The sequence below is a fragment of the Limulus polyphemus genome, unplaced genomic scaffold (genome assembly GCF_000517525.1).
Source record: "Limulus polyphemus unplaced genomic scaffold, Limulus_polyphemus-2.1.2 Scaffold3314, whole genome shotgun sequence".
Taxonomy (NCBI): domain Eukaryota; kingdom Metazoa; phylum Arthropoda; class Merostomata; order Xiphosura; family Limulidae; genus Limulus; species Limulus polyphemus.
Genome location: NW_013668924.1, coordinates 73,616 through 89,177, shown reverse-complemented (window position 1 = coordinate 89,177; position 15,562 = coordinate 73,616). Strand labels below are relative to the sequence as shown.

Below are 15,562 nucleotides of genomic sequence, written 5' to 3'. Positions count from 1 at the left end.
AAATATGTTTTTGGAAATTTATCTTTGCTAACAAGTGATTATCAGTTGCAGAATAACAGTAATTTTTGTTTATTGTAGTGTGGTATTTGTAGAATGCTAAAAGACAGAAAAGGAAGATTTAGGTTTATATAAAATATATGGTAGTATTTAAATAATTTATTATTGTACTGTTATTAGAAATTAGAATATTTTAAATTGGGTAAATTCCTCATAATTATCTGAAACTTGTGTTTCTGTTTTCCTCTTTATTATGTTTAAAAAGTACAGAAATGTTCACATTGATATTGTTGTAGAAATAGCATAACCAAGTTTAAAGTGTGGGTGTTTAAGGTAAGGAGAAGTTAATTCTAAAATTAGTTATGAGTCCATATCATAGGCTTTTAAAACTGTTTATGCGCAATTGATTACAGTGTCCTTAATAACATACGAGTTACACAAAAAGTTTAAGAAAAAATACTTTAATGCTCAGTCTGTGAGTCAGGGAGACATTTTTGGTTTTCCAGTACTCTCTTTTTGTTAATTCTAAATACAGATTTGAACTCCTTGTGATATCTTGAATCAGAATTACCCACAAGCACAACTGAATTCACACTAGCTTCCAGGCTATGAGGGAGAAACCCATAGCCCAATCCAAAATCACACACAAAACACAGTAGTGGCTACATATGTTGTACAATACAAGATCTAGTTTTCCATCTCTATAAAGCTGTTTTCTGTTGACAGAGATGACAGAGGAAGGGATAACAAAGCTTACTTTTTGCTGTAATGTGGCTAGATGCAATACCTTCCTAAAGTGTAGTAGGTTTAATTAGTCCAGAAGGAATTCTGGTTGATAAAAAAACTTGTGCACAAGATAGAAGGTTGATGATAATGCATACACCATGTCCACTGGTGATAGCAGTAAGTTTATGGACTTAGAATGCTAGAATCCGTGGTTCGAATCTCTGTGGTGGACACAGCAAATAGCCTAATGTGACTATGCTATAAATATAACCAAACCAAACAATGCATACACCACCAATGTGTTCAAAAGGTACTGCAGCATATCCAATCATCACTTTCTTTGTTGTAATAATGTCTACTCAGAAAATACTAAGTCAGTTGTAGGAACAAGTCTGATGCATATGTGTGTGAAGGATGAGCTAGCAGTAGTAGTAGCAAACTGAAGAAATGGCAGTATATGTAGCAGCATCACCAGTGCAACATGACTGTTGCAACACCTGAGGGAATATAGACCAGTTAATGGTTTTAGATCAATTAGGATCTAATATTCACAAGAGCTTTTTTATTTGACCCATCATGGTATGCTAACATCAAAACTTCTGCTATTTTGTGCAAGAGGAACACAGTCTGGCCAACCCCCTAAACTGTGCATTTTAGTAGCTGAGCACTATTTAAATGTGAGACCTTTCGGCAGTAAAATATGTTTTTTCCACATTAACAGATCATGGCTTTTATTGGGGTACTTTTTCTTTGTTTGGTTCTAACTTTGATACTAGAAACCATAAAGCCCCCACTTTAGCCCACTATTACCCTGATTTGGTCTCATTGACTCATAGACTGACTGTTAAAAATTATTGGAGTACCCTACAAACTGTTTCTATATAAAATTTCTAATTTTTCATAATGTGTTCATGGTCAGTCCTTTAATACAGGCATTATAACAATCAAAAACATAAAGTGACTCAATATGATAAAATATGTGGACCCCACCAGTAGTGAACAATATATAAAAACAAATGTAATTAGAGAATTAAAAGAAAAAAAAGAAGTTTCTTCTGAAACACACCTCTCTCACATTTTAGCTTTACCCCGATAAATGTTTCTGTAAACATAAGTATAAATTTTAGCTCTGTTGCTCCAGTCTTTATACCCCCATTATATCGATCATAATAAGTTCAATCTTGTGACTCTTTCCACCTACATCAATGTTCCTTCTTTACCAGATCTGTATGAAATCTTCTCATTATTCTTTCATACTCACTTTTCTCGAGGACAAAAATTACGAAAATGGTCTTACATGTTTTCTGTGGGTTTCTCTTCAGTGTCATTACTACATTTGCAATGTTTTCTTTTGTATTATTTTAGATCTTTTTTGTGGGACTTGAGGCTATTGTTTATTTTCTTGATTTTACAAAAACAACAAAACAAAATTTTTTTTGAGAAATTTTTCGAATATGAATACTCACATTCATGTCTCAGACATGGACTCACCTGATGACCCATGCTCTACCACCTCACAATTCTAAGAATACTCACATTCATGTCTCAGAAATGGACTCACCTGATGACCCATGCTCTACCATCTCACAATTCTAATGTTCTTGGCGTTGGGGGAGGCACCTTCCGTGGAAGACATACAGTTCCTTATACGCAGAGAGATAGAGTTTTACATGCAGTCTGAGGCTGAGTTGTGGGAGGTTGAGGGCAGACTAGTGAGACTTTAGACTATTTTTCCAGCACATTTCTTATTGGGAGAAACTAGTTTCCCTGACTACCCGGTCCTTCTACTTTTGCCAGACATTGCTGTGTGTGTAAGGAGGTTTGCAGATCATTTGCAGGAGGGTGCTGTCATGTTTTTTCCTGGATAGTCAGATATTTTTCACATCATCTTCACTTCCTCAGCATTCACACTCACCATTACATGGACAACTGCTTCTTTCCATTCCTTCCAACATTTGGCAGAACTACATATTCAACTTCTGTTAACAGAAGCTGCAAGAGCTGGGTTTCTTATATAAAAAAAAAAGAAGTATATTCTTATTCCACACTGTACCTCATCTATTTAGGGGTGTTTTTCACTTCCAGACTAAGCTGGGCCCAACCTTCTCTTCTACATCTTCAGGCCATGGAATGGGCAGTTCTTCAAATAAAGTTGTCTCCTTCTCCACCAGCATGCACAGTACTATCTTGTTTAGGGATGTTGGAATCCTTGGAATCACCCATTCTTTAGGTCTGGCCTATATGAGGGCCCTTCAGTGGTTGTTACAGGACCAGTGGAATATTTGAACAGATATGCTGCATTGTTCATTGAGATTGTCAGATCCCTGTTTGCTGGATCTCAGCTGGTGAGTGGACAAGGACAACACAACAGTAGGTGTAACTTTACCATCTCCATGGCTAGGGTTACATCTCTTCAGAGGTGCTTGTATGGAAAATATGATATTCAAGGGACTTTGGACAGTAGAGGAAGCTTCTCTCCACATCAGTCTCTTAGAACTTTTAGCAGTTCAATAGGCTATTACCCAGCATATAATTGTTGCAAGGGAAAGTGGTATTGCTTCATTTGAACAATTACACAGTAGTCTCGTAATTTTCAAAGGAAGAGGGTACTCCTTCAGGTCTCTTTGTTTTTGACTAGTGGATTTTTCTCTTTTAGGCACACAACCACCAGAATGTTCTCCTTGCTTGTCATATTCCAGTGGTAATGACCTAGTGGCCATACAGTTCTTGTCCCAACACAGCTCTTCTTACAGAATGGATACTTCATACTCAAGTTTTGTGTTGGACCTGCTCTTGTTTAGGGACACCAGAGATCAATGCTTTTGCCACACACTGGAATGCTTTGCTCCTGTCCTTGTGGTCTCCAGTACCTCATCTTCTGGCTTTGGGAGTAGATGCTCTCAGCCAGGATTAGATGAATCTTCATCTTTATGTGTTCCTTCCCATTCATCTGCTTTCCAGAGTTCTGGCACTGATTCACTCCATGTCCTCTTGAGTTCTTGTGGTGGCATGATATTGGATAAGTCAGCTTGGTTTCCAATCCTCCAGTATCTTCAGGAATGTCAACCTCTTCCCCTTACTCCCTAATCATCTCTCTTACATCAGCCTTGGTTGGATTTTTTTCATCTAGCAGTTGGTGTTCTTCAACTTCATGCCTGGTGTTTATGCGGTCCATAACATGCCATCAGAAATTGACAACTTGAGTGGTGTCCTTATTAACATGTACAATTCGACATTCTTCTTTGGAAGTTTATCAAAGGCAATGGTTTACTTCTTGCCAGTAGTCTCTCAGACCCTTTGCATCCCACTGTGCCACATGTCTCAATTTTTGGCATGGTTGTTTGAAAAAAGTTTGACACCTTTGTCTGTCATCTTGTATAAGGCTACCTTATCAGCTAATTTTTGTTTTTCTAAAAGAAGAAAAAAAATTTTGAGTCCACTGTTTTGTCATTACTTTTTAAATAATTCCAGGTTATCTGCCCATGTTGCCCCTTCCAGATTCCTAATTGGGATATCATAGTGGTTCTCTATATATTATCTTGTCCACCTCTCGGACCTTTGGGGTCATGCTTGTTATATCATCTTTCACTTAAAACATGTTTTCTTCTGTTATTGGCTAGCAGGCATTGATGTTCAGATGTGTTTTTGCTTCATGTTCACAGAACACTGTATCATTCTAACTATGTTCTGTGGTATCTAGACAGGTTCTTTCTACCTAAAACTGCAGCAGCTAGGTTAGGAGATAAGGCTTTCTTATATATTCATCTTCCCTCCATTTCTCTTTTGGATGTGGATCATCTTTTATGCCCTGTTCTTGGTCTCTCTGATGTTATATGGGTTCATTGAAGCATTTTAGGGCTCCCTTTGCTGGTTATTTATCCATTGGGATCCTTGGCTATCACGTGACTTATCCTATGTCACTTGGACAAGTTGGATTCCTCATTTGGTTCTGATAGCTTATTCTGGTCCATCATTGGATGAGTGGAGACATCTTAGTCTAATCTCCTCAAGTTTGACATGTATTAATGTCCCAGGCAGCTCAGTTGCATTGCTCTCAAGAGTAACTTGTACAAGCTGGTATTTGGACTACATCTAAAACCTTTATATTGCACTATTTACATGATTTAGCAGTCTCTTCCTCGGATGGGTTTTGGATTCCCTCTCCCATGGCTATTCTACACACCCCAGCTGAATTGGGACAGAGGTGACTAACTTCATTCCTTTTCAGGGACCTTCTTGTCTCTTTCATTTTGATCCCGCTGAGTGGTGAGTATTGCCTGGTCAGGTATGCTTTTACAAATTTGCACTAGCTATCAATAGACTAATAACTAAATCCCTGGTAGCAACGAGCACTGTTAAGATAGGGTGTTCCATAAGACTACCTTGGTGCTTTCCAAATGGGGAACAATTGTTCTATGTCAAATATAATATACAATACTGGACTGCCACTCATGGACTGTCATGAGTAAAGCATAAAGGGACTTTGCCCATCCCTCCTAACCCTTAGATTGAACAAATTGGGGTTGGTTTGCTTTTCAAAATAGGGGACGTGGTTCCTCTATTGCCCTGTCTCCAGAGCATCATTCCTCAAGACTCCCCAGTACGAGTTCCCTCCTTCTCTTCTAGTGGAGCTAGGGTGTTCTTACATTCATCAGCCCTATAATTCCATTGATATTTGGAACCTCATCTGTGGGTTGGGGGCTGGATGAATCTTGTGATAAGGAATAGTATTGACTCTGTAGCAGGTTGGCCTTTACCACCCACATTGAGATCTCACTTTCTCTGGACAAATATCATAACTGTTCCAGAAGTAGTGTGGACCCCCACTAGTGTGCTTTATTATATCTCAATTTTGCACACCTATTTTTTCTACACAGACATTTTCAATGTGGATCTTACTCTCACAGGCCCCTCCACCTCATCATTGCGAGGTTCTAGCTAAAGTATGAGCGGAAGCAAGTGTGTTTCAGAAGTTTATATTTTGTAATACTGAAAATGTATTCCTGATAATACATACCTTTTTTATTATTCTTTGTTTAAAAGATCTTTGCTGCAAATTATTGCTCATTTAAAATATCTTAGCTCCAAAGTTATTGTTCATTTAAGATATATTAGCTTAAAACTTATTGCTGGATTAAAATTTTTATGAGGGAGTTGTAAGATTTTGTAAAAATGTGTTAACATTGTTTTTTGCAGTTTATGCGCCTATGTGTAATGTTATGGAAGACAATCTGCGAAGATTTCCCCAGCTTTATGATGATACTTATGCCAAAGAAATCTGCTCTCTGGATAGCAACAAGACCCCACTTGTTCTTCCGTAAGTGTAGTGCATGAATGTATAGTAACTAGATCCCACTTTCTTCCATATGTTTAGTGCATGAATGTATAGTAACTAGATCCAACTTTCTTCAGTAAGTGTAGTGCATGAATGTATAGTAACTAGATCCCACTTTCTTCCGTAAGGGTAGTGCATGAATGTATAGTAACTAGATCCCACTTTCTTCCGTAAGTGTAGTGCATGAATGTATAGTAACTAGATCCCACTTTCTTCCGCAAGTGTAGTGCATGAATGTATAGTAACTAGATCCCACTTTCTTCCGTAAGTGTAGTGCATGAATGTATAGTAACTAGATCCCACTTTCTTCCATATGTTTAGTGCATGAATGTATAGTAACTAGATCCAACTTTCTTCAGTAAGTGTAGTGCATGAATGTATAGTAACTAGATCCCACTTTCTTCGGTAAGTGTAGTGCATGAATGTATAGTAACTAGATCCAACTTTCTTCAGTAAGTGTAGTGCATGAATGTATAGTAACTAGATCCCACTTTCTTCCGTAAGTGTAGTGCATGAATGTATAGTAACTAGATCCCACTTTCTTCCATATGGTTAGTGCATGAATGTATAGTAACTAGATCCAACTTTCTTCTGTAAGTGTAGTGCATGAATGTATAGTAACTAGATCCCACTTTCTTCCATATGTTTAGTGCATGAATGTGTAGGCATTTATATTTTGAAAAAGATCTCAAACATTTTTTGCTATACAGTACATATGTACCTAAACATACATTCATTTTTTATTATTCCAGTTAAATCTTGATTTAACAAGCAAAATATTTATGTAAAAAGCTTGTAGATGTAAAGAAGTGATTTGGTTTAAAAGGCACAGAAAAGGGAGATTTATTATGTTTGGTCAATGTGTCTTTTCATGACTCCAACTTTAGTAAAATGTTTAGCATGTTGGACATGATAATTGTTGGTACTATCTTTATCTTTAGAAGTAAGATGAAATTCCAGACTGTTTAAATAATGAGAATTGTTTTGTCGTTTTTCCAGTCAAATTGTTTCTTTCTCTTCCTTTTTTTTAGCATATTACAAATTTAATTGCATTGTAAATTTGTAAAATGTAGTCAGAACCAGTAAGTAATTCCTTGTTCTTTGGCTAGTCATTGCCACAGAATTTTGCATTTTAACTTCAAAGTACATCTGCCTGTTTTCATTGCATATCTTGTTGCACTTAAAACATTCTTAGCATAAAACCCTAAGTTTAATTGAAAATGTTTATTGAGAATGTTGTTTACATCAAAGCAAGTATCTTAAAATTATTTGGTATGCTTTTTAATGTATATTGAGGAATATACAAATCACAATCTTTCATGCATAGTAGGTTTATAGCTGGCACACACCCATGAGATATTCTTTCCTAGGCTGGGTAATATTGCTTGTCCTCTAGCTTTACAACCATAAATCATCATCAGTCATGTAAACTTAACAAAGAACAGTCAACATACCTTTTCTTACGGTACATGTCTATTGACAATGGTCTATTACTCAGATCTTGTAATGACCAGTCACTTTAAGCATGTCTTATACACCCTTAGCTTTGTTCATATATATTTTTATTTTAATAATTATGAGCTTATGTTGCTGTTGCTTCAGATGTATTTGACTATTTCCACTATCTACCTTTGCTGCTGGTTCCTTCTTCTCAGTGAGGATCACATAATTTCACCTTTGTTCTTTCTTACTTTGATTACACATCTGATTTTTGCTGCATTTTGGGCCACCTTGTTGCATGAGCCTCAGTCACTTTGACCTCTTCTTTCAACTTGATGATCTTTTTTTTTTCTCATTCTTTATATTGCTCATGTTCTCCATCTCCTTTCCTCTGTTTCATCCTTATTCAACTTTTTTGCTATCTGTCCATGCTTCACCTTTTTTTAAAGGCTTTAAATCACAACTCTTACAACTTTATTGGAGAAACCTACACATACCTGTTCTCCATCTTAAACTCAACTTTCTTTTTCCATTGTGTCCCAGTTTTCTTGGTTTCTTTGATTCTAGGGTTTGAAATAAGTACCAGTACCAGCAGTACCATTACTAGTTTATAGTATATAATATGTTGAGAATAATATCTGTTATCACATGCCCCATCTTTGGAGTTTTAACTGAACGCCTCCTCTGGTATTTCATCTTTGCTTTTCACAGAATTATAAATGTTTGATGTGGTAGTTTTGAGTTCATACTTCATTTGATAAGATTTCACCATGGAAATCAGCAATGGCATGAAATATGGAAAACTGGTGACTCACATGCTCTGGAAGAGAACGTAAATGTGCCAATGTGACTGATTGCACATTAGGTAGGGGTGTGCATGATTAACCCTTAGCATGCAGGCAGGTCAAACTGTGAGTGTCACGACATTTTAGTGAGTTACATTCAAAATTTAATTAAGCTAGTTAATTATTATGGTATACAAATGCTTGACATGAAACCATAGATAATAAATAAAAGTTTAATATTATATAAGTTTTAAGTTCTCAATTATATAAGGAAATATTTAAAAACAACCTCAAATTCCCCTAGTGTGAGAATTGGGATATTTGTTCTTGAGCCGTCTCCTCTTCTGGTCTTTTTTGTCCACCCCCTAGAAAACTACGAAATGTAATGTAAAATATTCTCTATAATTTCATCATTGATATTCTGAAGCTATATTTTTATATACTTCAACCTTATGGGACTATAGAGCAATCACTGAAAATTCAGAAACCACCTTCCATGCCTACCTCTGACATGCTCTAATTTACAATTTGCTAATAGATTTTTCTGAGGCAAACACCCATTGAATTTGTAACCAATAGAAAGCCTAGGTTTCAACTGATTCATTGCTATAGTCATCATACTATGTGGGCTTACAAATAATTGACAGTTTTATTTGAGGTGAAAAAGAAGTTTCATTTCCCACAAGCACATACTGGAAAGAATAATTGAATTTCTAATTACTCATGTCACATGATCAGAGATGCTCAAGTACCGTTACCAGCAACCTGGTACTGCCAACACTATTTCAAACCCTGGTCTGTGTCATTAAAATATCTTACTTTTGGAGAAGATTTTTTTAGGTTTTCTTAATACTTTGAGATCTTTAACTGGGGCAGCTCATCAGCTGTCATCTCTTCTCAGTTTGTTTTTTTGCATTTGTTGGATCAGCAGTCCCACCAGGTTTTTTTCTTATTGAGAACCTTTTGGGGTTGTACCTCCCCTACTTCTCATCCTTTTTACTATTCAATGTCCTCAATCTGGATGTTGGTTATAGTAAGTGTTAGGAGTGACTTGTTTATGGAGTCACCCTTCAGAAATGGTTTGGTAGGATCTCAACTCTCTGACTTTGTATGCCTGTGGACTCCCTTTCCACAGATTCTAACTTAAACAGGTGTTTTCTCAAGGGTTTGTCCTGTTGTTTCATCAGAATTCGAATGCTATAGAAAATGCCCTTGACTTCACTTTGGGTTTTTACTCCTTCCTTTTTGTGTCATTCCTAAGAAGGTGGAAGCTTGGTGACTAGTAATAGACCATTCACACTTAAATCAAATTTAATCATCCCTCAGTTCAAGATGAATGGTTTTCTCACTCTGAAATGGGTGTTCTCTCCTATGATGTGCTTGAACAAGAGTGATGTCTCAGATGCTTTTCTCCACATTCTAATTTGTCTGTATACCTGTCATTTCCTTTGATTTGTCCACAAGGATTGGATATTCAGTTTTTTATCAGATTTGGAGAGATTTTGCACAGAGGATGCATTCTTTGATCTACAGCTTAACTAATCTGTTGACATTTGGCCTTTACTTACCCCATTCTTTGAGATATTCACTATTGTGACTTCCTTTCTTATTCAGGAGTCATCTCATTTGGGGTAGCTGGTTAGGCTGGCCAATCATTGAAGTTGGTCTGAAAATTCACTGTCTTCTCATGTATGTTTCTCCCTTCCCATCAACTTTCACTATTGTAGTGGCTTACATCTGGTCAGGCTACCCTCAGAGGCTCAGCAGTAAGTGTGATGGCTTCTAACACTAAAATATTCAGTTTTCCATACCCATTACATGGCTTTGTACTTAACACCAATGAAATATACAAGTAAAGGCATTAAATCAGTGCTTTTCTTTCTGGATGAGGTGTGTTTCTGAACACTTACATCATTTCTAGATAATCAATCTCCCCCTATCAACATCCTCAATATGTTGACTGTACAACAAGCTTGTAATCATCTTCTCTCTCATCTACCTGGTCTTGTTCATGATCCATTCATCAACTCCACTGTTTTACTTCCACAAAAGAACTTGCTTTTGGGACTTTTGTCTCCTTGCTCTAGACACTCTCTCGTGAGTCCATGACCAGCATATTCAGTTGTCAGCCTATCATGTCTAGGGACTTTAATCCTGGTGCTGGGTTGACTGTCTCATCTAGACCGTCCCATGGTGTGGTCTCTATCGTGTTTTCAGTGGAGTTACTTGTACTTTGGGATTCTTCTCTTTGCTGCCTTTATGACTCCCCTCATAACCAAGATTCCACTCTTTTGATTTCCAGTCATGGACTTTAAAGTTATGGCAGTGGAAGCTCTGAGTCAGGATTGGTCCAGTCTCTTTCTGTATGCCTATCCTCCTCTTTGACTTCTTCACAGTTGTACTATTGCCAGTTACATAAGGGTTTTGTCTTTGAATTTCCATCTGGCCGTTTTTTGTTTATTTTTCCAGTTTTTACAGATCTCATTATTTTTTCATCAGTTTTTTCCTTGTTATGTTCCTCTTCTGGAACATCTGCTTAGTTGTCAGGGTTCTTATGTCCCCTCCCCCCTTTCAAACTATTAGCCATCTTTTTCCAATACCATCTTTTTTTTTCTTAAGACATTTTTCTTCTCCTTGCTTACAGGAGATACCATTCTGACATTTTTCCCTTGGAGGCATCTTGCTCACTTGATTAAAGAAAATGGTTAATATCATTCCCTGACCACTCCTTCCTTCCTTCCCAAAATTTGGTCTGTCTACAAGAGTGGTTGGATAGTTTCTCCAACCACTCTCCCCTACCTTTTTTCCCTATACAATTATTCAGACCCTGATTGCCTCCTTTGTCCTGTATGTGCATTATCTTGATATCTCACCCACATTGCCACCTTTCAAAGCAGTCAACATCTTTTCTTATAGTGGATTCATCTTCCTTTTTTTATATCCTCCTAATTTGACCAGTTGGGTTAAACAGCTAAACTGGATAGTTAATTCTTCTATGGATGATGAAATCTTTCATGTCTTCTTGCATCAGGTCTGCCATCTTACAGCTTCTTTTAACTAGTTATCGATGCCTCCTGGACAAGATCTTGCAAATGAGGATGTGGACAAATCCTGATGCATTTTTGTCATTATACATACACCACCTTGCAGTTTCATCTATTGTTCATTTGTATATCTCTCCAGTTGCCATTCTCCAGTCTTCACAGAGGCTCTAAGAAGGTGAGTTGTTCATTATCTCTTCTTTTTCCTAAAATTTGCATCAAGTAGGGGATAACAGACAGTGTTCAGTGCATAAATCCCTGCTCAGTACTCACTGTCGAGCTCTCACATTTGGCTAGCACCTGCTATCCCTGTACATGGTAACTCATTGGATAGTCTGTAATTGTGAACCTTATGCAAATGTAATGATTTCTGTTCAATTTGAGCATCTCTCTGGCATTCTACACTATGTAAATTCTTTTGTTTCCACAGTTTCAAGCTACTTGGGAGGTCAGTATGGAGAGTTTTCCTTTGAGGGATACCCATTTGTGTGAGACTAGGTGGATGCACACAATTAGACCAAAGTTAGGGCTGAGATGATACCTGAAGTGTAGCATACAAACAACTCCACTACACTATGAACCAAACCATTCCCTGTGGCTAGGCCATCCAGATAGGTCATGTGTTCACCTCTTGAGGCAGATCTGGGATGTCTGTATCTGTACCTTCTTGTTTTTATATATATTTCACCTAAGTCTTTCACCTGTATTATATAGCCTGACTTATTGCCATAGTCACACTGCACACTCATGTTCAGCTGATTATCAGATATATAATGGCTGGTTGAGAAATCTTTCATTTCACCCATCTATGCAACACTTTAGCACCATGCAGAAGGTCTTTTGACTGTAACTTTTGCTCTCCCACCTTTATTGAGTGAAGAAGGATGTGGTTTTCCCCACGTAATCCACTAGGTCCTTCTACCCCTAGTAGGTGATATACTTCATGAGTTTTCCCTTTTTGACACTATGATTTCAGAAAGGAACTCATCTTTTTAATTTCTTAATATACACTGACCTCTTCAACATCTTATGAATGTGGGATTCTATATCTTAGTTCTGTGGAGAGGTATCTATCTGAAATACATTTTTGGGTAAACTTTTTTGAACTATGTTTTCAACTCTGTATACATAATTATATAATATTGTTTGTTTATCTAAGTAATTTGAATATGTTTTAAAAATGTAGACCCATAATTTTTGTATGCTGCTGAGTTAATTACTGTAATTTTTAAGACATCATGATATTTCTCATAAATCTATCATAGTAATGATGTCAAATAGTATATGTGAGCAATTGTTCTCTATCAGTCATAATCTGAACATAGTTGTTAATATATACATCCTTTCTTAGAGCTTTTATGAATTTCTATTAGCTTTTCTTAGGGAATGGTTTGTCATTTTTTACTTAACTCGGCTTCAGCTATAGTTCTTACATCGAGATATTTCACTTTATTTTATATGCTCCTTTTTATTCAAACAATTTTAGTTTTCAAGTTTTAATTGTTTTTATTTTATAGTTATTAATAAGGCTAGCTTGAATATATCTATTTAGAAACCTAAATACTTTGATTCATACTTTCCAATATAGGCAGGGAAGATAAACAGGATTTAGAACAGCTGATGATCTAAATTTTGGCCGTTTTACATCAGGCTTTAAACCCTAATTAGTTTCTGTTACAGCTCTTACAGTCCTCAAATATTCAGATTCTTGTTAAGTGTGCTGAAAAACAGTAACTATCTGACATGTTTAATGAAACTTCACATTTTGAATTGAAGATGTTAATTCTTTAAGTGTTAGTAATGACTGATGTATATGATCACTATAGTATACTAGCTAGAGTAGCCTTCCATTGGACGGGTGAAATAAAAACTCGTTTGTAACAAAGGATAGGAAATTGTTCTTTTTTTTTCTTAACATAATAAACATTAAAAGTGCAATAAAAATACTTAAAGGTACCAATATTGAAAAGAAAGACATACTGTTTTCAAGAATTCTATGAAATTAGATGTAGGGTCCAAACCCCCCCCCCCCACCACACACACACACATGACCTTCTTTGTGTCATCCTTTATCACATTGATGTTTATTTATATAGATAACCTAAAGCAAGTAATTACCCAATAGATGTAATTAATGGAAACAAAAACAATTTTATACACAAATGTTTTGTGAAAAGGCTCATCAATGCGTAAAGTATTGAACATCAAATTTCTTTATTATGCTTTTGTTTTCACATTAAAAGACTGAAATAGAACTTTTGAAATAGAACTTAACCTGTATCCATTAAATGTCTGGCTCTTATGTCTGATATTTTTTTCTTACTACGGTATTTAATATGTAATCATAGGATATCATGATTTAAAAAAATAAATGTAATTTTACAGGGAAACTGGAGATCCAAAACGTGTTATTTACACAATCTATGAATATGATCCTTTGCTAGATTCATCCAACATGACCATGGATGATTGGATACATATAGCTCTAGATATCAAAGTAAGTGTACAAGTACATATTTATACTGTAAATAATGCTATTAGTATGTTTGTCTTATGAACATAGTCTTTCTATACCATTCAGTGGATAAATCAACATGCAACAAACTACCCATAGTTTGTTCTTTTGTCATAACCTTAATCCTTCCCTTCCAAAAAAAAGGTACTCAGGGATTTATTTTTTGTTGACATGTTCTTGAAGTGATTAAAATCATATTTTAAATACTTTATCAAAGTTCTAAAGTTTATATAACATAAATAAGTTGCTCAGAACAAAACTAGTAAATAACATGTGAGTGAAGTAAAGAATTTGATCAGGACTTTTAAGATGCTGGAGTATGGAGTTAAATTTGGTTATTGGCCAAATTTAACTCCATACTCCAGCATCTTAAAATTTGTCTGAAGCATTATTTAAAAATACAATGTATCTGATATTTTCTTTAATTTCAATCAGCGTGTTTTAGTTTCTACATTGAAATGTTTTAGAAATATTTTATTTTAATGGAAGATGGCTAGACTCATGTTGCACTAGCAATAAAACACAATTTGATCTGTTTTTCATTAATGGAAAGCAAGCATGTTTTATTTGGAATGAATTGAAATATCCAAGAGTAAAGTGAAATTCACAAGCAATAGCAGGAATACTTCCAAAAATAGGTTTGGTGTAGTCAATGTTTTATTTGGTTACAAATGAATATTTTCATTTATGCAGATTGAAATATTCATGAAAACATAGCTTTTGGAATATTTTCTTAAGATTGGTGCAGTACAAGGTGTCACTAAGTGTGCCTAGTCAGAGGTAAGAAGTAATACCAGTGCCTGTATTTTAAAGGGAAACAAGATGTTAATGAACTTTGATCTTTAATGTGGTGGGCAAATCGTTTTCTTTAATTTTTTTTGTTACTAATGTAAGTACCAAAGTTTACATTCTAGCTTCTCATTTCTTTCATACTGACCCTTGGCTCTGTTTTCTACAACATTTAGATGATAGTGAAAGGAAAGTGATTGGATTACAAGGTAGCTGTGATCTGTTGCCATTGCAATGACAAAAGTGAAGAGCAGAGCTTGAATAGTTTTAAAGGAAATTTTAGGAGAGGCAATCTTGAAACTTTTTACTAAGTTTTCTGACCAATTGACTTTTGACTGACTCTTTCAATTTAAAAGCAAATTCTTAACTGTTTTGGCTGTCTTGTTTTCAACTAGTCAGTTGTTAGATCATTCTATCAGTATTGCAAGTAAACTAAGAGCCACAGTGAGTTGTGGAATGTGAGTATAATTTTATGATTATGATGATGATGATTATCTCTTATTCTTGTTGTTTCTGCTGCTTCTTGGGTAAGTTTCTTGCATGAACCCTAACACTAGAATTTCTCCTCCATCTTTCTCCTTCAACTGATTATTGCAGATTACATTCTGTCTCACATTTGTGTTGACCCTCAGTTGTCCATACCTTCCCTGAAAATGAGACCCCCCTCCTCTGTGGTATATGGTTGGAATTTGTCCTATTTGTTTATAGCACATATGCTTTGAAGCTCTTCAGAAGTTCCATCTTGGGGATCTTCTTCTGTTACTTCGACTCTCTTTTACCCTCAGTTTGTTCATCTTTGTCTTTTGCTGCTTAAATACTTAGCTATCTCTCATCTTTACCCCTTCTTTCTGACACTTTGCATTGCACCCCCAGTTTCTTTGGGAAAGGTTGTCCCTACCTCTTCTCTATGCTGCCTAAATTTCTTTTTCAATAG

The 15,562-nt window shown here is 35.9% G+C and overlaps 1 protein-coding gene across 2 annotated transcripts in view; it reads left to right on the top strand.

Annotated features, from left to right (window-relative positions):
• The window catches only part of LOC106469115 (L-asparaginase-like), a 72,388-nt gene that overhangs the window by 11,831 nt on the left and 44,995 nt on the right, over positions 1-15,562 (top strand). For both annotated transcript variants that reach the window (XM_013929570.2, XM_022397545.1), the window contains exons 2-3: positions 5,920-6,040; positions 13,710-13,821. In XM_013929570.2, the coding sequence (XP_013785024.2) occupies positions 5,920-6,040; positions 13,710-13,821 (233 nt within the window). The remainder of the gene's footprint in view (positions 1-5,919; positions 6,041-13,709; positions 13,822-15,562) is intronic.